This window comes from Erpetoichthys calabaricus, chromosome 5 (assembly GCF_900747795.2).
Source record: "Erpetoichthys calabaricus chromosome 5, fErpCal1.3, whole genome shotgun sequence".
Classification (NCBI taxonomy): domain Eukaryota; kingdom Metazoa; phylum Chordata; class Cladistia; order Polypteriformes; family Polypteridae; genus Erpetoichthys; species Erpetoichthys calabaricus.
The window spans coordinates 94,485,470-94,509,471 of NC_041398.2; the positions used below are offsets into that span (position 1 = coordinate 94,485,470).

General features: G+C 37.8%; 1 protein-coding gene across 5 annotated transcripts in view; it reads left to right on the forward strand.

The window, feature by feature from the left end:
* ldb2a (LIM domain binding 2a) overlaps positions 1-24,002 on the forward strand; it is a 450,850-nt gene that overhangs the window by 326,052 nt on the left and 100,796 nt on the right. For all 5 annotated transcript variants that reach the window (XM_028801779.2, XM_028801781.2, XM_028801780.2 and 2 more), the window contains exon 4: positions 21,159-21,281. In XM_028801779.2, coding sequence (XP_028657612.1) covers positions 21,159-21,281 — 123 coding nt within the window. The remainder of the gene's footprint in view (positions 1-21,158; positions 21,282-24,002) is intronic.

A 24,002-nucleotide genomic window follows, 5' to 3' on the forward strand; every position in this document is an offset into this window, starting at 1 on the left:
CACTGACATTTAACTTCATTAGCTGCTCTTGATACTATACATTAAGAACAGTATAAGTATTTATTTTCCACAAGCCATTACCATTTGATTACCCATCTCTTTTGTCTTGGTAGAGTTCTATGTTACTCTTCTTTCCCCTTTTTGTATTATTTGCTCTGTAGCCTTTGTTAGACTGTCTCAAATCCCATAGACTTACCACTGTTATAAGGTATTGTGCTTTATAACTTCTCCCCACCTTCCCTTCTGCATTCATAACCTCAGGCAATTACACAGAGTAAAAGGACAAGCAGGAGTTAAGTTAAAACTTAAATAATGTATTATTGATAAATGCTGATACGTAGTTTCAGGTGGCAAACAGACCTGCAGTTACTTTAAATGTCTCTAGCTAAGTCATCATTTTATGTCTTTCTTCACAAAAGGCCGCATGCCTTTCTCAATATGGCTGCTTAGTTGTGCTCCTCTATTGTAGGACTGCATTGCTCTGTAAATCTATGTGAGATTAAGAGCTCTTTTTTGCCCTTTGTGTTCAATTAGCATTACAAGCTACGAGGATCTGTTTTAAAGCTTTTATTATCGCTTTCAAATTATAATCTGTAAAGGACGTCTCTGATGCCCAGCTCTGGGCTGTTCAGATATCCAATAGATGAAAAATGTCAGCTGTAGATCTGTAGTTGCCACATTCTTAATATTCTGCTTATAAGCTATTTTAATGTACTTAGTAACTGTGAAACTTTCACCTGTGCAGCATGAACCTTAATCCAACCAATTTCGGTTGCCATCTTTTAGTGATGATGATCATGACAGAAATGTGACTTATAAGAATGACATATTGTTGTACGTACTGTATTTATTTAATATCAGGTTTAACTGTTTACATGTAAAACCTCATTAATTTCCAGGTTAGATGAGAATCATATACTCCTTTAGGAATTTGTTATTCCCAAATTTCGCTTGTTCAATGAGTTTCTGCTAAGGGATTATTTTTTCCAATATTAAACATCTAAAGCAGTTCTGGCTAATCAGGAGAATCAGCAACTCAGTATACAATTCATGATCAGTTCTCCACTTCATAGTGTTAATATAAAAATTGGAGAAAAAAATCTGTTAATTCTTCTACTCACAATCTCTCTCCATATCTTTGTGTGCTTTTCTATAGACATCACAGTTTTCTTCCCATGTCTTAAAAGATGAGTTTGTTGGGTTAATCAGTACTTTTAAAAAGCCCAGTGTAAGTGACAGTGTGCATTACTGGGGACTGAAGTGAAGTCCAGAAAGATCATTTTAATTTTGTATTATCTGCAGTGACTTTCATATTACCAGTGTAAAGTGCACTTGTTCTGATTTTCCAGCTTAAGACTCTCAGTGATTCCAAGGCTGTACTGAACTGCTAACCTTTGTGGCTTTCTGTTCACAACTTAAAGTCTAGGATACAACAGAAAACAGTTAACCGATCCTGCTTCTCAAATTTATTACTTCACAAACTCATTCGTTTCTCCTGCTCCTCACATACAAGAGACCACTTCCTTCATTTCAAATTTCCTTCATTCAGGCTGATCAGTTGTTCCAAGGGGCTCATCAGAACTGCCTACTTCTGTTCAAAAAATGGACCCTTATATGAATTTGAATGTACGTGAATGGGCCCAGTGACAAACTATAGTTCTAGATAAATTAAATAATCTAAATAATCATAAATAAACTAAATAAGTTTACATAATCAGAAGCACCTAGCACAATTTGTTAGGCATGTTCCTCCTTTATTCTGTTCCCCACTCATAACAAGATTGCCAAACAGGTACTGCAGAGTACCAATATAGTTAGATAAGTGGTCTTAAAAGCAAGCAGCATGCAACAGGTACGGGTCATGAGTAGATCTCAAACTTATACCTGATACAACTAGGCCCAGTAGTGGAGAGATAGTAGTTAGTTATAGAGTTCAAGAATTACTGTAATAACTTGGGCTCCAGGGACAGCTTATAGATCAGGCCCACACATTAAACTGTAGTAAGAAATCACTCTGTCATGCCAGATGCAGATTCATTGAATCACCAAACTGGATTAAATAGATCTGAAAATTAATAGAAAGATGAATGAACTATAAAAAAGAGTTGCTGTAAAAAATCAGATAATCTTTAAAAATCTCATTTAATAGAAACATATGGGTCTAGTGGTCATAGTAAAGATTATAGCACAGAGAAAGTCATTGAAAGGTATGTTCCCTGTATCTCATTATTCACTTCCACAATATACAGACATTAAGTAGGGATCCATTAATAATTTTGGTTTTATATATTGTAACAGAAATGGCATCAATACATTAATTGCTATCACAACTATGAAGTCTAGAATCATAATTATTTTTAAGGACCTTATAATCCAAAATTCAGTGAATTCATATAATGGTAAAAATTACAGATGCTTTATGCTTCTCAGTAGGCAAGAGGGCTGGCACTGTAACACACACATCACTTTACAATACATTTTTTTCCTTATATGCGAAATATTTCTTATAGTGATTTGAATTCAAATAGTCCTCACATTGAAATGAGTATGCACTCCTTTGGTATGGTAGATAATATTTTCTACATTGATTATGCATCTTCTTTGCTCACTAGCCTATTCAGGTGCACAGTGGAATCCATCCTCATTCTCTGTGTTCCATCCTGGAATGAGACTGGGTCAGCTCCGGAATGAAAAGCACAACAGGGGGTAGTGAAAATGACTTCAAGTATTACTGACATTTAGCTCTCTTCTGAGAAGGGAAAACAGCATATAGCACATGTTGCCACAGAAAGGCAAACAGTATTATCAAAGACTTCAGTTATCCTATAGAGTCATTTTTCTCTCTCTTCCTTTTTGGCAAATGGTGCTGAGCTGTTAGCACTTGTACCCCAAGATTCAAGTACAATTTCTGTCTGCAGGTGATAATGATACTGAACAGTAACTCATACAGACATATTTATTTATATCATCTGATTTTTCATTTAATGTATGCATTTTTATTCAATGTCTACTTTTCTTTTTACTAGGGTCTCCAGTCTATGGGAGACGTGCAAGTACGAATTTCATTGTATTGTCCACACATAATAACAAATTTGAATTTTCCCTGCACAAGGTTTGTTGGAAAATTAGAGGGACACAGATAAAGAGTTGAGATCCATTGCAGAAGCCCAATTTAATGACACAATATCAACAGGGGAAAAAAAAGCAGTGGAAAAACAAAGCCTGCCTGGACTATATAGACTTTCACTAATTGAGAGTGGGCTGAAAGTTGGCTCTTGATGAGGCAGCTCTGTCCTCATCCAAAGCTGGTCTTATTTGGAATGTGGACTTCCTGTTCGGCACCTGCTTAAGTAATGATTATGCCGGAAGAGGTGGGACTTCTTTGTTGAGTCGGAAATGTCAGAGATCCTCGGTGGTGTGTCATACCCTAATCCCTCCACGTCATACGTATCTGAACAAAGCCCATGAAGCACTCCTTGATTGTGTGAGGCTGACACTTTATAAATGAGAGCACTTTAAACATATTGAGGGCTGTGGTCCCAGCTGGGAAAAACCCAATTTAATGAAGAGAAGTTGGATCAATACACCTGCGCAGTATAGACAGCAACTTGTGTACAAGGCAAAGTCTCCCCTAATTTCCTAATTCTCCTTTATAGTGTCACAAGGTAGGCGTGTTTGCCCTTTTCAGATGTTGCTGGTGCAGACACACCTCAGGGTCACCGTTTTCCCTTGCTATAATTGCAACAGCCATCCATGTTACTTCATGTCTCAGCCACAGTGGTCTTCCTGTATTCCCTTAAATTTCATCCCTGTAACAGGAGGATGATAACACTTTTGACAACATATAATTTCTAAATATACTATTTTCCAAGGGGCACATTTATGAGCTTGCAAATAGGGATGCTGGAATTGTATTTAGAATATAACAATGTCTGCTGCATACTAACGCATTAAATGGCTCTACCGGAGTGGTCCAGTGAACTGCAGCAGCCTGTGTGACATCCTGCAGGCTGATGCCTCTCTCTGCCTGTTACTGGGTTAAGAGCTCCTATTTAACAAAACACATCTCTAAGCTGAACCAGTTCAGCTTTATTATTTTTCCACTCCCTTGGCATATATTTCTTCATCCCATCACAGAAGAAATTTCTGTCCCCGCTGAGTGCAATCAAGATCTGTGAATTTGTAGCATCAGGAGGTAGACTCCAATACCAGCCCAGCTGCTGGGGATCACTGTTAGCATCTTCTATTTCACTAAACCGAGCCTTCTGTTTGCTTACCTGCAGTCGGGCAAGTTTGTTTCTTGTGTACATTAACTACACATTCAGTTATGCAAAATCTGTTTTAAATTATTTTAGCTTGGTTTTCTTTCCATAATTACTAGTTAAAAATTATAGTCATAACAGAAGAAACAAAGCAAAAAAAATGTTCATCTTTCTTAATGAAATGTTTGCAATTGAACACGTGAGTGAAAATGGGTTTCAAATTTTTTTTGTAATCTCCTAATACTTTGAGACTTTAATTTTTGTTTTCTGAGCACTGCATTGACTTTGCCCATTTATCATTTTTACAGACCCTATGCCTAAATATCTCGTATCAGATTCATCCATCATGCAAAATGAGACCTGCATGCTGTGGATAAAAGCTTGACACATGCTCTGTCTGCTTCTTACATGGCAGAAGACTTAACTCCACTTGAAATTGCAGACTGTCCCACATTAAATTCTGTGGTGCTGACTCAGAGAGTGGAAGAATACAAAGATTCTGAAACCCATAAGGAAGAAATGCTTGAATTATATGGAGTCCATCATTTTGGAGAGGAAAGAGTGCTCTCCCATATACATTGTGCTCACCCCTTTCATTATGACTGTTGAAGTAGATTTTCAACCAAGTCCCAGTCATACTGGATAAAGAAAGAGCACTACTCATTTTAAAGATGTGCTTCAAGATTCTGTGTCACACTCCTTCATTCAGAGCTGTTGGCACTCCATTCAGTGCCATATTCATAATGAGCAGTTCCAGGATACACTTCATATGACACACACCGTTAGTTGTACACTAGGTAGTTCTGTATCATAGATTGGTACCTGAGATGGGCAGTTCTTGTCCTATAGACGTCTATGAATATTCCACTCTGTACTTTTCATGGTTAAATTAGCGTGTGGATGGATTTGATACTTGCCTGAGTATCTAGTTCTTGTGTTACTGAAGTTCTAAGATTCTACACATAAAAATCAGTTGCCTAATAATTGCGCAGTTGCCCTACATCTTGCCTGAAGAAGGGGCCTGAGTTGCCTTGAAAGCTTGCATATTGTAATCTTTTTAGTTAGCCAATAAAAAATGTCTTTTTGCTTGACTTCTAAACTACATTCATAATTGCTAACACGGTACAACCCTCTAGTACTACAGTTAAAGATTAAAATAACTAACAAATATTTGGATAAAATCTCCAGAATTAAAGGTTCATCATTCAGGCTGGGAATCTCAGGGACAGATGTGAAAATGAAAAAAATAAAGAAAAAGCAATACAGATGAAAAATGTATTTAAAGGGCACTAAACAACATCCTTGGTTGAACGTCCCAGTGGGCACTTTTGGCTCAGTTTTTAGGTCAGACTATCCAGGCGATACCTTGAAAAGCTTGTCCCACAAAACTTGAAAACCTAATAAGGGAGGCCACTATGACGCACACATCCCACAACTGGATGGGTGTTGTCTTACCGAGGAAAATGCCTAAAGTTGGTCATATTTGGAGTAAAGGTTAAGAATCGCTGAGTTACAGTAGAAATTCATGATGCAATTGCCTTTCTTGAATTAGCTGTCTATTTAAAGCATATCAGTTGTTAAATTATAAAATTATTACCGATAAATATTGAAAGTGCATTGTCCAAATATTAGAAATGTTAATTAGAAATACAGACTAAAAAACATAATCTTAAGATATAATATTTACACAGACACAAAAGGCAAAAGTGTAAAAATGAAGAAACCCCTCCTTTCCTATCAGTCATTAAGCATGTTATTGTATAATTAGGATTGCTTGGATTCAGGTCTGTTGTGATGTGCTTCAGTTTCATAGGTTAAATTTGTCATATTATTCACATTTCAGTTAATTACCATCATTTTTATCGTTGTCAGCTTTGGCGTTCTTCTTGGCTTCCTCTTCTCTCGTTCTTTTTGTCTCTCTATCAGTGCATATAATCACACTTTCTCTGTCTTCTGCTCCATATGTCCGAAAAATGAAATCAGCCTGTTTCCTGGTTCTGTTGCCTCCATACCATGGAAATATAGGGAGTCCTATCTGGAACTCCTCTAAATTGACCCATGGAAGCCCAGAAAGCCAAGCATCAATATTGTAGGGGCTGCATGAAAGTAAATTTTAAGATATGTTTTTGTGTTATAAATCACAGAGTGCTCACTATTAAGTTTGTGAGGAATATGTTATAGCAAAATACAGAAAGCTATTCATGTAATGGACAAAGCTAGATTTTCAGTATGGCAAGGAGTGGGAGCACATCCTTTAAGCCAAGTGGATTTTAGAAAGGCGGTGGAGACTTTCATAGGAAGTAAATAAAATGGAGTCACAAGCAGGTATTAGTGCTTTCCTACATTGAGCAATTTCTTAGTGATTATGGAGAGTGTGATGGCAATTGCCTATGTCAACTTACTGACAGTTTTGAGGTTGGGAACATTGTGAGGTTAGCTGCTGCTTGTTCTTCGTTAACATTCTTTGTTTTGGAGGTGTTTACTGCGGCCTGTGAAATTAAAATCATGTCTGATTGATTCATCTCTAAGAATGTGATGTTGTTTTTTTTATTGTTGTTCAGTAAACAAGTCTATTATTACAATGAACCTGTAGCAGTGCCAAGAGGACTCCAGTTCCAAGCAGTTAGTAGGTTTGATTGTTGCATACTTTAACAGGAATCAGCTTTCAGAGGGAATGGATCGGAGAGAAGTTGTAGCAATTTTCACATATGGTATCAAAGTGCAAATATGTTAAAAAAAGTGTCTATTCCCTGTAATGTTGGTCAGAAGTACAAGTTGGCGTAGCTTTTGTTTGCACAGTTCATATCCATGTACAGTATGGCATATCATAAATAATAGCATGTGTAGTTTTTTGTATACTACCTTGCATCAGAGTAAGATTTTAGTGCTCAGCCAGCAGTGGATCATAAATAGCACACCTTGGCTACCACAGGGTGTTTCACGCATTGCTGTATGCCAGTCCTTTGTCTTAAAGCATCACTTATCTTCAGTGAACCTCTGCTCTTTCACCTGATAATCCTCCTCTAAGTCCTTTATGACTGTGTGTTCTGTCTTTATTTAATAGATCTAGACAGAGCTTTCAACTTCTCACAGAGTTTTAAAATCTTTTTTTTTTTTTTCAGAAATAAAGGAGAGGCTTGTGTAAAAGATTTTACTACCATCACACAGTCTTCACCACCATCAGCACTCAACATGTCACCCAAGTTCCAAAGCAGCATGGTTGTGAATATTTCAGTTAAACTGTGGAAGCCTACTTAATTTAAGTGGTCCACTTATATATCACAGCCACCATGATGTTCCAGGTCACACATAATGTGTCATGCACCAAGTAATTATTAATTACAAAAATAACCTGTCTCTCTCCCTCTGTTCACTTAAAAAATCCCTCTGAATAGAAGATAAACAGAATTCATGTTAATATATTTAAATAAGTTATAATGTACATGCACCAACGTTTTTTATCATTTATTTCCTGTATTTTATCTAAACATTGCTGAACTAAAGATTTAGCTATCTCATTTTTTCAGTATTTTGAGAAAGAGCAAAAAATATATATTATTTGGAAATTGTGAGTCGGTAGTGCTGACCCCAATATGTACATTTTCGTTTTGCTACAATAATGTTCCCTCAGGGTAAAAAAAAAAAAAAAAAAAAAAAAATATTCTTTTATCAAGGGTCTATTTAAGGACTCCAAGTTAGCGGAGCTTGAAGGATTTATATTCCCCCAAACACCTTTTCTGTTTGCAACTCGGAGTTTACTTTTTTGACCAGCTTTAATAACACACCATTACACGATACAAATTTGAAACGTTTTCCCATTCTCATGCCATAATATGACTGGTTATCAAAGTAAGCTGTATCAGCAGTATTGCAGCTAAAATCATTCCTATATGGCAGTTACGCACCCTGCAGAGAGTGGGTCATTCCATTAAGCCAAATCAAGGAACATAGTTCCATGTTTATCCTGTAAAATATGACATTATTACATTTTTAATGCTTCCTGCACCAAAGAAAACACATTAAGATACAGTATCTAAATTGAGTTATGTAAGTAAAGCAATTTATTTCTTTTGTTTACTGTTTTTCTATATTGTATGTAGGTTATTACAATTGCAGTTACCCTATTGAGCTTGAGACTGGGCTGCCCGCTCAGCAATTTGATCATGGGTATCACTTAAGCAGTTTTCAAGAGTGCAGAGGTGGAGACTATAATCTCACAGTCAGAGAAAAACCAGGTCAAAACTAGACAGTAATTGTGAATAGTGACAGGGTGGCACAGTGAGTTAGCTGATGCTGGTTGGCAATGCTCATTCAAATGTAACTGCAACTAGCTTTGTCAATTTGTAGATTTTGTCTAGCACCTTCTCTTAATGTAAAATATTTAAAGAATTGTCTCAGGTAACACTTAGCAGGTGACTAACAACTGTAATAAATGAAATACTTAGCAATCCCCACCTTTCACCTTACCAAGTATGGCTCTGCATTAGCCAGTTGCCATACCACCATTAATCCACCTGAAGCTAAGCATGTTTGGACCTGGCTAGTATTTGGATGGAAGACCATCTAGCAAAAGCTTGGGTTGCTTTTGGAAGAGGTGTTGGTAAGACCAGCAGGGGGCACTTACTCCATGGTCTGACTCTGGATTTCAAAGCCCAAGTGCAGTGGCAGGGACACTGTGTTGTAAAATGGTGCTATCCTTCGAATGAGACATAAAACCAAGGTCCTGACACTTGGTGGTCATAAAATATTCCTGGGTATCTTTTGTAAACAGTAGGGTGTTTCCCAATGTCCAGGTTAAATTTCCCATCATAGCTTGGTCATGCTGGCCTCATAATCTCCCCCAGTCTCTTTCTTTCACCTTTTCGCCACCTAATAGCTAGTACTGTATGTGGTGAGCGTACTGACACAAAGTGGCTGCCATCACATCATCCAGGTGGATGCTGCAAACTGGTGGTGGCTGACGTGGTTCCCCTGTCTTTATGTAAAGTGCGTTGAAAGTGTTATAAAAATGTAATGTCCATCCATCTATTATCCAACCCACTATATCATATCTACAGGGTCATGGGGTTCTACTGGAGCCAATCCCAGCCAACACAGGGCGCAAGGCAGGAAACAAACCCCCGGCAGTGTGCCAGCCCACCGCAGGGCGCGCACACACACACTCACACACCAAGCACACACTAGGGACAATTTAGAATCACCAATCCACCTAACCTGCATCTCCTTGGACTGTGGAGGAAACTCATGAAGACGCGGGGAGAACATGCAAACTCCACACAGGGAGGACCCAGGAAGCGAACCTGGGTCTCCTAACTGTGAGCCAGCAGCGCTACCCACTGCGCCACCGTGCCGCCCATAAATGTAATGTCTTCTTCTTTATTAACCATAAAAGGCTGATAATCACTAATACACAGTTTTAAATGTGTCTGTCATCATGAGCATCACTTCAACATTTAGAGTGTTGTGAAGATATACATTGTAGAGAAGGGTGACCCAGCATGTACACTGTTGGTGTGCTCTCCCTATGCCATATGCAGGATATTCTCTGGTTTCTTCCCATAGCCTAAAGATGACCCTGTAAAGTTATTTGCCTACATTGAGTCGGCCCAGTATGAGTGAATGTGGGAGTGAAAGTGTGTGTACCCTGCAGTGGACTTGCACCCTGGCTTTTACCCAAGCCACTGGGCTGTAGCCTCTCTAACACTTTGAAAATGGACTTTGTAGGTTAATAAAGGATGAGTATATCTGAAGTGTAAACGTGTATGTAGATCTCCTGGATATAGAAGCACATTTTTACAAGGTGTGTCTACCTCCCCACTGCCCCTCTTCTGAGTGGATAACATGAATAAAAGATCACTTAAATTCCTTTTTTTGCAGTCCATTAGTCAATAAAATAAAGTTCAGCAAATTCTACTTTAGCAATCTAAATTATATTACAAAAAAATCATAATCTTCTAATTTTTAAAAAAAGTGCACTTTATGAATTGCCCAGCAGTTCTTTATTTATTTATTTCTTTTGGATGTGTTAAAATGTGCACTAAAAATTTCAGATTGGAATGCATTTTCTTTACATGCACATTATGATAAACCCATTGAAGTATTGGCAGGTGAAGTGAAATGTTCAGAGGGAGTGGAGTGACCTAAAAGTATTGGTGCCTACCATGACTGGACCTCAGGTTCCAATCTAAAAGTGGACTGGAGCTTATGTGTTCTCTATGTGTTTGTGTTCATTTCCTCTCACATTTATTTGCTAACCTAAATTTCTCATGTCTTAGTCCACGCAGTAGTCAGGTGTCCAATCCAGGCATGCACATGTTGGTGACAGGTGCTGTCTGTGAAAAACTGAATTGAATTGTTAAGAAAAGAGAGTCAGTCAGTTTTAAACTAGATGTTAGGATGACCCCATCTTAAGAAAACTATGGCTTGTATTGGGTCAGCCTTCCTAGGGATCCGGATAGGGATAACAGTTGTGGCAGGGGCATCCTGGCATATGTCCTGGGGGAGCAGGCATGGGAAACCCAATACCTCTCCCTGGACACTAGATGGCAGCCTCCCTGGGTTGCAGCAGTGCCTTGGACTCCCCCAGGGCTTCATGGGGGTTGGAGTGTTGTGCAGCCCCGTTGGGTTCCGCAGGCACCGCCAGGGGGTGCTGCAGCAGTAGCTGCTGGACCCTTCTGGACACTGGTTTCGCCACACCTGGAAGTGCAGCCAGATGTCGGCAATCAAGCACCTGGAGCACTTCCAGGTGCCCAATAAAAGGAGCCAGCAACCACCACTCAGGCGCCAGAGTCGGGAGGAGGAGGACAAAGCTTGGAGGAGTGGTGGTGGAAGAGAAAGGAGAAGAAAGTGTGTGATGTGTTTGGTGGTGCTTGCACACTTGGGACGGTGTTGTGCCTGTGGGGATTACGGGGAAGATGTGCCCCACAGGTGAAGAAAAATTATATACGTGCCTCCAGTGTGAATCTGTGTAGGGTCGGGCGCTTATATAGCGCCTTGTTACACACTGTAATATGTGCAAATGATTTAATACTTATAAAAGGTTTTAGAACATTGTAATACACAGTAATTCTCCAGGATTTCACTCAGTTCAGTTGTGAATATGTTATTTTAAGCTAAAGTAATCAACTAGGAAAACCATAATGATTTGATGAGATAGTAAGTTAAATTAAGAAACTTTTTCTTTTTAATTGTGCCTTAATAGCATTGAGTGGACTATGGGAACCAAATCTAAGTGGTGTACAAGTCTGTTAAAGAGCACATACACTTCTGATTTTATTTAATTTATGTATTTGTTTGTTTGTTTATGCTTCTGTTTGTTTTATTTTTTAATACTAAAAATTACGTAATGTTAATTATGTTAATTATTTTATTTCAAGTGTTTTACTTTTTATAATTTACTTTTTAAATATTTTGGCATTTAGCATTGTTGCGAGTCAGGTAAAGTAATGCATATTCTTTAAATACATCCACAGTTTCTTAAGCCATTTAATTCAGTGGAAGGCTTCAGTAAATCAGAGGCTATCCATGCAGTGATGGGCAGTGATTGCCAGTCCATCACAGTGTACTCATGCACACACACTAGTTGACACATGGACAATTTTGCATTGGCAAGTAGTCTAATATGCAGTAGTCTAATATGTAGTAAGAAAAACTGGAATACACAGAAAAATGCCACCTGGATCAGAGAGAGTGTGCAAAATTCAGAGGCCTTACGGCAGCAACATTAACCACACCACAACACAACCATTCCATTTGTCTCTTAAACTTAAACAAAACTGGCAGCTCCTCAATACATCCATATTTGACATAACAACTTCAGTATACAAAGATATTATTGTAAACACTTTAAAATGGAAACATCACGTGTGGGTGATACAATACAACCAATTTAATTTCATTTCTTGATAAAGGCTGGTTCTACACTTATGTTAATGCAAAGTGCAGAATGGCATGTTCTGCTAATTGGTTTTTCATGGTCAGAATATATATTTTAGGCAGTGCCTAGCAAAGGAATGGGTTAAATAATATATTCAGTAGTTACAGGGGAAAAAATATTCTTGTTTTAGTTTTTTTCCGAGCAGAGTCTAGTGGTACCACGTGATGTGCTGTATGCCTGCCAGCCTCTTTCTTGTTGATCCTCCGGAGACCATCTGTGCTGGGGGCATTGATTAGAGTGTGTCTGCTGGGATTACATCTTTTCTGTTGCTATGCCAACTAACCAGCTGATTTCCGTTGCTATAGCAACGAAATGTCAGAGCTCAGAGTACCGTAACATGAATTCAGCAAAACAGCAAATGTTTTCTTAATTGGCGACTCTTTTGAGTTAAGATTCTTTGTCTTGAAAACAAGCTTAGCTTAAAAATGGAATTTGCTACAAAAGGAACAAAAGACTTTTCTAAACTGATGTCAACCTTCACTTTTTTATTTGAACACTGAAGGTATTTTTTGCATGGATTTTAGAAATGAATCTTAATTGAAATAAAGAGCATCCCATATATCTTATAATTGTGTTGATGGAATGGCATGTAAGAGTGTAAAAGACTTAAAGGGACGCCACTGGTATTACTTTCATCTTCAAGTTAAGCACATAACTGTTTTCCAGACTAGTGCAGCATTATACTGCATTGATGGAGCAGCAACAGTAGTTACATAAATTAGTAGACTCCTGCCATGACTTTTTAAAAAGTTATTTTTAATATCTAAATGGATTTAGCAATAAGCCTTTTTTTAGTAAAAATACATAGTCTTGTATTATTAGAACATTTTGATAAAGATTTTTGTAGCTCTTTATTTGTGTCTATATTTTTTGTGTTTCGATGTGTCCTATATATGCATTGCTATGGCTGAATAAAAAATGAATCACTATAACATATTTATGCCTTTCTTTTCCTGTGCCCACTTTTTTGTTCATTGTCACAATGAACTGAAAGAAGTCCATCCTGGCTTAGTGAAAACAGGAAAAAAACAGCTCTAGTCAGTATGCTAGTTCATCAAAAGGAAAGTTATGTATGTTCCTATAACAAGAAATGATTAGAAAAATTATCTTACTGTAATGTTTAATTTCTGAGCAACAAGAGTTACTCCAGGAGAATAAGGTAGCCATCAAAATACTAAGAACTACCTGCTTATTAAAATAAAAATGCACATTAGGCAATAATCAGGAATACTAAAAAGAATATGTAAGCAAGAAAATAAAGCAGAGGCAGGTGTGTATACATTAATATATTTTATATATTTTATTTTACACTGTAATATATATATATATATATATATATATATATATATATATATATATATATACACAGTGAGGGATGTCCAGGAGCCTTGACTGGCCAGGACACCCTAAGCCGAGAAGAACTGAGGGAAATACCATATGCAGGGCATTATTTTCCCCCAGACAGGGCATCATGGGATTTGGAGTTCGTCGACTCATCCCTGTTGTAGACCATGGGTGCCGCCGGGCGGGCTGTGAGGACCAGCAAGCTCTATTTTTGGTGTTCTTACCTTACCTGGAAGTACTTCCGGATGAAGTTTTTGGAGCACCAGAAGTACTTCCAGGGATTACTTAAAAGGAGATGTCTGCCACTACTCAGGGAGCCAGAGTCAGGAGGAAGGAAAACAAAGCTTCTGGAGAGGAGCAGAGGAGGCAGTGGGTGAGAAGGAAAGAGAGAAAGACAGAGAAGAAGGTAAAATATGATGAATGATACAAGTATGTAATCAGAACAAAAGGCAATTACAGTGTAGTGAATATGGATAATTTGGAATGAACTAATATAATAACAAAAATAAATAAATACATAGAATGAGCAAACCAACACAAAAGTTATTGCAGTAATGGAAATCAGGTGCAATAAACAAATATAAAACAAATTATATAAACACTGCGGTGGGCTGGCGCCCTGCCCAGGGTTTGTTTCCTGCCTTGCGCCCTGTGTTGGCTGGGATTGGCTCCAGCAGACCCCCGTGACCCTGTAGTTAGGATATAGTGGGTTGGATAATGGATGGATGGAATTATATAAACAACCATCTTACTACTTTTTAACAATTAACAAATTCAAATATTTTTTCAGTATGGAAAATCAAAATTAAATACAGAGTTGACAAAAAACTTAATGAGACTGAGCTAAACGTTCAAAGGGGCATAATCATATAATGACATTTAAACATCAGATTAGGCACTGAACTAACAATGTATAAAAAAACTAACAATGGTAACATACATTAGTAAACAACAACCAACCTAGGCAAAAATATAGACGTTGGTGATGTGTGGAAAATAAGATAGAGAAATCAAAATAAGGAATAGAATGGTGAAACCAGAACTTACATCAAAGAGGCCATCCCAGTTTATAAAAGCAGTCAGGAAAATTCAATATGGAGGAATTGTGGACAAAAAAAAAAATAGAACTGAGAGACATATTTGGGAAAAATCAAGACTGATGCATTGCTCAAACAGCTTTCCTTATAAAAATGAAAACTGTCATAAATAATCCATCCATCCATTTTCCAACCCGCTGAATCCAAACACAGGGTCACGGGGGGTCTGCTGGAGCCAATCCCAGCCAACACAGGGCACAAGGCAGGAACCAATCCCGGGCAGGGTGCCAACCCACCGCAGGACGCACACAAACACCAAGCACACACTAGGGACAATTTAGAATTGCCAATCCACCTAACCTGCATGTCTTTGGACTGTAGGAGGAAACCGGAGCGCCCAGAGGAAACCCACGCAGACACGGGGAGAACATGCAAACTCCACGCAGGGAGGACCCGGGAAGCAAACCCGGGTCTCCTAACTGCGAGGCAGCAGCGCTACCACTGCACCACCGTGCCACCTGTCAAAAATAATAAGAAAACCAAAACTACACAATCCAACTTTAAAAGCATTCATCAATAGTAATATATTCACAAATTCATGGGAAGAAATCTCCCAGACCCCGGCAAAGATGAAAGTTTGCACAGGCAGAACTAGTAATACCTGCAAGAGTGATATGTAGAGTGCACTGAACATTCGATCTATAAACAGACTAGGGTGTGCATCAACTGTGCATAACCTTGTCTGCTGTTTCCTGTGCGCAAGTATAAATGAGCCTTAAAGCACGCAGTGACAGGAGCACGCAGAGACAAATCCACATAGCTAGTGGGTTGCTTTTTCCGTCTTGCACAAATACTGTAGAGAAATGTTCAGGAATTTAATTTAGTGGACACCTACTAAAATTGCTAATATGCTTTTCTGCATGTTAAAATGTTATTGGCTTTAAGTTTTGTACCCTGTGATTACATGTTCACTGCTTTTGTGCAACTTGTGGATTGTACCCCTCCAGGGACAGACACATTTTTACCAAGATATGTCCAGCTTAATCATCTGCAACAATTAATACTTACATATGGTCGGTTGTGGCTTTTAGACTAATTGAGAGGAATTGCACCTTATGTTGCACAATATATTGTACAGTACAGTTAGTCCTTAATTTATATAGTTTTGTGTTTTTTCTCAAGTCAGTGGGCATCATGGTTTCAGACCCACCATATTTTTATCTTGATCCTATTTATGCTTCATATACAAAAATATATACAGAAGATTATCAACATTAAATGATTTCAAAAATGAATTATTACTGTACAAATATCTATCGTAGAAAAACTATCCCCACATTGTTAAAAACATGTAAGATATCGACACCATCAAGTCTTTAATTCTTTCTGTCACTGATGCATTAAGTTGTGCATTTATTGTTAAGTTATTGTTATGTTAGTTTATTTCCTCAGAATTTTCCATTGCCATCTTCAGCATTTGGTAAATTAGACTGATTACGTTACCATTCTTGCCATGCAAACTTAAGAAATCAGAATGGTTGCCATCTCAGTTTACCCTGAATTGTTCATTATTAGTTCACGTCTGATCTGTTTTTGCAAATTTCTATGCTTGGTTGGGAGTTTAAAATTATCTCTGTAATCTCTGTACTCATTAGAATTCTATATATTTTTCTGTTGCCATATGTACTGTTCTCTACATTCCATGAGCAAAACTAAATAGCTTGCATAATATATTTCATAGTTGAAATCATATTTATATTATTACTTGAATGACACCTTTATTTAAGGTGACTTACAACATTTAAGATTCAATTGTTTACATTGATTTTAATTGGAGTACTGTACAGGTGGATAAAATGACTTGCTCATGGTCACAAAGTGTCAGTAGTGGGATTTAAATCCACAATTTCAAAATTTGAAGTCCAAAGCCTTAAACAGTACATCACACTGCCCTATGTATGCTGTACCGTATATGCATCTGAGAAATGCCTTTTAAGAGGAGAGTTACCTTACCTTAACTTAAATGTTTAAACATATGTAACATTTGTTTTTTGCTGCTTGTTAATTGCAAAAATGGAGGCCCCCTCTTAAGGAAGTATGTTGAGAATGAAAAAATGTATTGATAATCTTAATAGAGTGAGAGATCTGCTACTGCCTCACCTCCCTTTGAAACTCAGTACAATCCCAGCCCATCCACTGTTGTAGTGGAATTTGTACTTTCTCTTCAGGCCATTTTTTTCAGGTGTTTTAGTTAGTTATGTTCTGTATCACAAAAAAAATTATATTAAATCTTATATTAATTGGTGATACTAGAGCAGGGTTGAGCAAACTATGGCAAATAGGCTGAAAGACCCAAAGGCTACTTGTAAAAATCTATAACATTCCGGTTCTTGTGAATTGGTCTTACCAAAGCTACATCTTGACTGGTGTATGCATAGCTAAAATGTGGTGACATCCAAAAAATAGTTAAGCAGACTTTTACTAAACAAATAGGCACAGTCTGTAGTGCTGCCACATAGAGGGATGGTAAGTGCTATGTGATTTTTAGGGGTTTGCTTGCCTTTGTCTTGTTTTGTTTTTAAAGATATTGAGAGCATTTTATCAGCAATGAATTTCATTGCCTGTGGAACTTTGGGTTTGAAATTAATATAAAAGGCGTTGTTTAAAATGGAAACGATTACAGCTAAGAGGAGAGCAGTTTTCCTGTAGATTAGTCCTATACTTCAACCCATGTGTTTAGTGAGATGAGGAGCAAAATGCACAAGAGCTTCCTGACCATGCCTGTATGTAGTTTGTGTGTTTTTTAAACGCTTCATCGCCAAATCAGAAGAGGAAGTAGTTATGGTTCCCAGTTTAGCTATTTTCAGTTTTGGTACAGCACTGTTAATTTATGTTTTTGTCTCTGTTTTTTAACTTTGCAACAATCTGAGTGACTTGCAATAGGCAAAACCCATTTTCCTAATTTCAAGGAACTGTGTTTAAACAGAAGTGTGTACTGCTCCAGATGTGTAAGCTGAGAAAGCCCTCCCCTGTGGAGTATTTAGGAGTCTCACTTTTAGGACTTTAGGAGCTGCAAGACAGATTTTGAAATTTTTGCTTCAGTTCTAATGACCCTGGGTACAGGGCATCATTATTTGGTAGTACATAACAGCTGCAAGAAGGTGTTTTCACAAATAAAAAATACTAAAAGCAAATATAGATTTGTACTCACCAATACCAATCTTTAAAATGAATTAACTGATGCATTTTGTAGACATCTCAGTTGATATTAACAGTTTGTTAAAGTCATAGTGAATCACTTTACTTTAAAATTGCTCGTTATTGGAATATGAGCATTGTTCTTAATATTTATTAAAATCTATGCTAGATTACCTAGGTTCATAATTACACCTGAATTTTATGTACAGCCCACTGTGTGAATCATTATTGACAATTCGGCCCACCACCAACAAAGTTTGTCCACCCCTGCCCTATAGTGAGTGAGTGAATGACTGTGCCCTGGTACCCTGACCCGCAAGTCTCCTGGCTTGTTCCAGATGCTACTGGGGTAGGCTCCAAGTAGTCATAATTTTACCTTTGGGTTAAGTGAGTTTAGTAAATGAAAAGAATGCATATAAACTGCTCAAAATATTAAAGGAACACTTTTTAATCAGTATATAGCATCAAGTCAATAAAACTTCTGGGATATTGATTTGGTCAGTTAAGTAGCAGAGGGGGTTGTTAATCAGTTTCAGCTGCTTAATGAAATTAACAACAGGTGCACTAGAGGGGCAACAATGAGACAACCCGCAAAACTGGAATGGCTTTTCAGGTGGAGGCCACTGACATTTTTCTCTCCTCATCTTTTCTGACTGTTTTTTCACTATTTTTACATTTAGCTATGGTCAGTGTCACTACTGGTAGCATGTGTCTCTCAGCACAGTCTCAAGGGCATGGAGGAGATTCCAGGAGACAAGCAGTTACTCTAGGAGAGTTGGACAGGGCCGTATAAGGTCCTTAACCCATCAGCAGAACCAGTATCTGCTACTTTGGGCAAGGAGGAACAGGATGAACACTGCCAGAGCCCTACACAATGACCTCCAGCAGGCCACTGGTGTAAATGTCTCTGACCAGACAATCAGAAACAGACTTCATGAGGGTGGCCTGAAGGTCCTGACGCCCTCTAGTGGGCCCTGTGTTCACTGCCTGGCACCGTGGAGCTCGATTGGCATTTGCCATAGAATATCTGAATTGGCAGGTCCACGGCTGGCGCCCTGTGCTCTTCACAGATGAAAGCAGACTCACTGTGAAAGGGTCTGGAGAAGCTGTGGAGAACGTTATGCAGCTTGTAACATCGTTCAGCATGACCGGTTTTGTGGTGGTTCAGTGATGGTCTGGGGAGGCATATCCATGGAGGGACACACAGACCTCTTCAGGCTAGACAACAGTACCTTGACTGCCATTAGGTATCGGGATGAAATCCTTGGACCAATTGTCAGACCCTATGCTGGTTCAGTGGATCCTGGGTTCCTCCTGGTGCACGACAATGCCTGGCCTCATGTGGTGAGAGTATGCAGGCAGTTCCTGAGGATGAAGGAATTAAAACCATGCTCGCCTGACCTAAATAGAACACCTCTGGGACACTATGTTTTGGTTCATCCGAAACCGCCAGGTTGCACCTCAGACTGTCCAGGAGCTCAGTGATGCCCTGGTCCAGATCAGGGAGGAGATCCCCCAGGACAACATCTGTTGTCTCATTTGGAGCTTGCCCCGACGTTGTTAGGCATGCATACAAGCATGTGGGGGCCATACAAACTACTGAGTACGATTTTGAGTTGCTGCAATTACATTTTCGGCAAAATGGACTAGCCTGCCGCATCATTTTTTCACTTTGATTTTCGGGGTGTCTTTGAATTCAGCCCTCTGTAGGTTGATAATTTTCATTTCCATCAAACAGTGTGGCATCCTTTTGTTCCTAACATATTATCCAGTCCATATCAGTATAGATATCCAGCATTCATTTTTCTTTCCCATTGAGATCTGATGTTTTTTCAAAGGGTTCCATTAATTTATTTGAGCAGTTAACTTTATTAGCTACAACTTTCTGAGAAAATCAGACTGATGTGTGATCATTAAAAAAAAAACACCCTTTCTTAAGTTTTCCTTTTTTTTCCAAAGTATATTAATGCAAATTTCAAAATCTGCCATTCCGTTATGCCAGCCAGCAATTATTAGAATACAACTCAGACTCTGCCATCCTAACAATGCTGTCAGGACTCTCTGCCAGGAAAGCAGCAGCTTAACAGTAGGGGTTATGGAAAGAAATCAAATAGACAAATGCTTTTGGTTTAATTTACCATGCCAATGAGAATCAAAATGCTAATACAAAAAGATTCATTCTGCTTAAGGGACTGTGTTAATGTAAAAAAATGTAATTAATTATTAGGGATCAGTATAATATGGCTAATATTTACATGTTTTGCTGTTTCTTTAGTTCTCTGGCAATATAACATCTGGTTTCACCGTATGTAATTTTAATGTTAGTTTTACCTACTATATACTGTACAGCAACAAAATTACTCTTTGGGCAAAGTCTTGACACAAAGATCTGGCTGGATTCTGTATGACAGGTATGGGAAAGATGTCTAAATTAAATGATAGATTATAAATATCATATTAAATAATGTCTATATCTCTGAAGCTACCCTTCCAGCCTACATCACCCCCTCTTAAATTACTGTGATACACTCTTGTATGAAAGAGAGGAAGATTTCTTACATCCCACAGAACTTTCAGCATACCAATATGATCTCATATCCAATGATGTAAGATTTTTCCACACAATATCTGGAAGTAACTGAAGAGGTAACCCATATGTCACTATTAGAAGATTTCACTTTTAGTTTAATTTTTATATTTGATCACTCCCATTGACTACTTTGTTTAACTTTGTTCCTATAACAAGTATGATAAAATGAAAATAACATTCAATAAAGCACCACACTATGCATTATAACACAAATAGCATGCACTAATTAAACGATAACATGCAGAAGAACTGATAAATAGACAAAAAGAAGAGAGGGGGAAAATAAGCCGATCTGGCAGCTGGAAAAATATATGAAGAAAAATAAACATATTTAGTAGGAGTATTTCATAGCATATCTCCTGTACAGTATCTCTTCATCCCTTTCTGGTTTCTGTAGTCTGAACTCTCTAAGCATCAGACCTGCCATTTTAGACTTCTTGTATGTGACTCCACTACTTGCATTATTCCTTCACAAACACTCCCTGTAAGTGGTCATTGACGGTTACATTTGTGACAGTGTAATCATGTTTGCAATTTCCAAACTACAAAGGGGGGCATACTGGCAAACAAAGTGCGTATATTATATTTGGATGTCTGCCATTTAATATTTTATTAGGTACATGATTTGCCTGCAGTTTTAATTAGCTTTGTACATTTATTATCATATGCAGATTACAGAAAATGACATAATGGTTTAAATCTCCCTCGTTTCCTTTGTTATTGAAATCACACAGCTTTATTGATTTTTTTTTTTTTTTTTTTTTTTTTTTTTTTTACTTTTCTCTTCCCAGGTTTGCACTGAAGGACGGCTGATTCTGGAGTTCACATTTGATGATCTCATGAGGATTAAGACATGGCACTTTACAATAAGACAATACAGGGAACTGGTTCCGCGCAGTATATTAGCAATGCATGTAAGTTTGTTTTTTGAACTTTTGAACTCTGCTCAACTATATTAAGGGCTTTTTTGTGTTTGCAGTTAGTTATCATTATTGTGTGACCAATAAAAAAATGTAACATTACAGTATAATATACTGTTCTGAAACCTGCTTAATCTAGTTCTTGGTCATGGGGGATTTAGAGTTTAACCTGGGATCATTGAGCTAAAGGCAGGCCACTCACATACACACATACTTTAATTCCAAAAGAGTCAACAAACCTAACGTGCACATCTTTAGGATCATTAGAGGAAAACCAAAGAACTGTAAAACCTATGCAGACACAGAAAGAACATGCACTCTCCAGATGGACAGCAGTTAGCCTCAAGATCCTTTCCATGAAAGATCATATCACCGATAGTTTAATTGATTTTTCTTTCATGTGTGTCAGAGGTTTGAGCACAAAATGCAATAATCTTAAATATAAGACAAACAGGTCAAACAGTCAGGCATATGATTATAATAGAGATAAAACATAAACTGCTGTTGAGAGTTGTGGAATGTGTGGATGAAGACACCAGACAAGACAGCAGGTGAGTTTATATAGCAGCTTTTATTCTTCAGTGTCACAGTGAGCAGAGTTTCACAAAGCAGGCAATCAATATTACTTGACAGCCTCAGGGCTCTTCTGAACCCCGTCTGTTGGGTGGGGCAAAGTTTGTATACCCCTAGAATGCGTGATTTTAATATCATTATGAAATGCAACAGTCGACACTTTTATTATACACAATCCTTGAGCCCCTTCAATGCCCCTTGTGCAACTTGATTTCTTGGCCCCTTTGTTATGGCGTTCAGATGTAAACTAAGGGAAAACGTGATACATGCTTTCATATTGTATATTTGTCATTGTTTTTTTTTTATCATATTATTATTATTATTATTACTGTTATTTCATCATTTTATAGGAAAATAGGTTTACGGAGGATTTGCATATTTGCATGTTTTGCATCTTCTCATTGTACCATACAATAAAAATGTAAATTCAATTCAATAGAAGAAAGCGTGTATTTACATATGATTATGATTGGCTTCTAAGTCGATGTAGATTTCCAGGTGCTATCTTCTTGGAATTCTTAATATTATTTTTAAGATGAAATGCAGTAAAGTATGTATATTACATTATACAGATAAATTTTTAACTTCATTTAAATAATTTATATTGTTAATAATTAAGCATGTGAGGATGCGGTGGCTCAGCGGTACCGATGAGCAGGCACCCCGTTCAGGGTTTGTTCCTGCCTCGTGCTTGCTGGGACTGGCACGACCCTGGATGGATAAATGGATGGAATAATTAAACATGTACTACGAAGATATTTCAATGTTAATAATAATAATAATAATAATTCATTACATTTATATAGCGCTTTTCTCAGTACTCAAAGTTCCTTAAAAGTTCTGCAGAGTCTGCATTCTAAGCTTACAGATGGCTTGACATTTATTAGAAAGCTGATTATGTGGCGACGGGTTACTTGGAGAAAGAAAAGGAAGGACAGGAATTGGGAGTTAGTACGTTTGAAAGAGACAGACAGAACTGCTGCAATAAATTTAATTGAGCAAGCATCATGCAGGAGACAAGAACAATCTCTGGACGGTGCTCTAGCTCGTTGTTACTACTGCACCACCTTGCCCCCATGTTTAATACATGCTTTAAACCTTATCGTCATGAAAATTATATCAAGTATACATCTTAGTATTTAAATTGTTCAGAGAGCTGAAATATCATGAATGTAATATTTTCTGCATCCAGTCAGTTTAAGATAAAGCCCATTTAAGAAGCATGTAGTGTTTCACACAGATAGAATATGAAGCATTTAAGGTGCCACTTTTGTTATGATAGGATCTCAGAAACTCTAGTAAATTAAACATTGATTTTAAGATTAAGTTTTCGATGTTCTGCTTTAATGACAAAATAAACTATGAGATTGAAATGGACATTTGACCTTTTTTCATTGTTTCCCTATATTTTTTTTCTTTTCTCTGTACCCTAATATGCTTCCATATGACACTCAGATGTTTCAGTTCTGAGCGTTTTTATGGCGACTTTGATATCTGACCACTTCTTGTTTATTTTGGGCACTGTGCGACTTTATTAACTTGAACTTTCCAGTTTCTCTAAACTCTGTATCACTTGATCGACTTGCTTTTGTTTTTTATACCACTGCTTAAGCCAACAAGTAGTATGTTTTTCCGTGCCTCAACTTTGTATTCGCTGAAATTCTTTTTTTCACATGCTTTTTCCTTTGTCTTTTAACCGAATACTGAACGGAAAGGGCTATTTATATTGACTTGCATATTAAAATATGCAAAATTCTGGGAGTAGTTGTGGTGGGGTATTAGGCGCGTGCATGAGTGTTACTTTTTACACTGACTGGGATTTATGTAGCGGAAGTGCGTGGAAGTTGGCTTACACGTGGTTTTGTGCATCTAAATTTTTTTGTGCGTACAAACATTTCCACTTTTGTCCATATGCCATGTTTTAGTGTGAATTCTACATATGGTGTTATGCATGAGGACACTGGTCTTTACTGTAGCCTCTGTTCAGGCTAAGGCTAATCTGCAGTGCATCATCAAAACCTGGTAAAGGATCATTTGATGTAACTTACCACTCATTCAATCCCTATATGAGTCCAGGGAGAAGGAAGTATGCTGCAATTACCATTGCTGATCCTACTCATCCAGGGCATCACCTATTCCAAA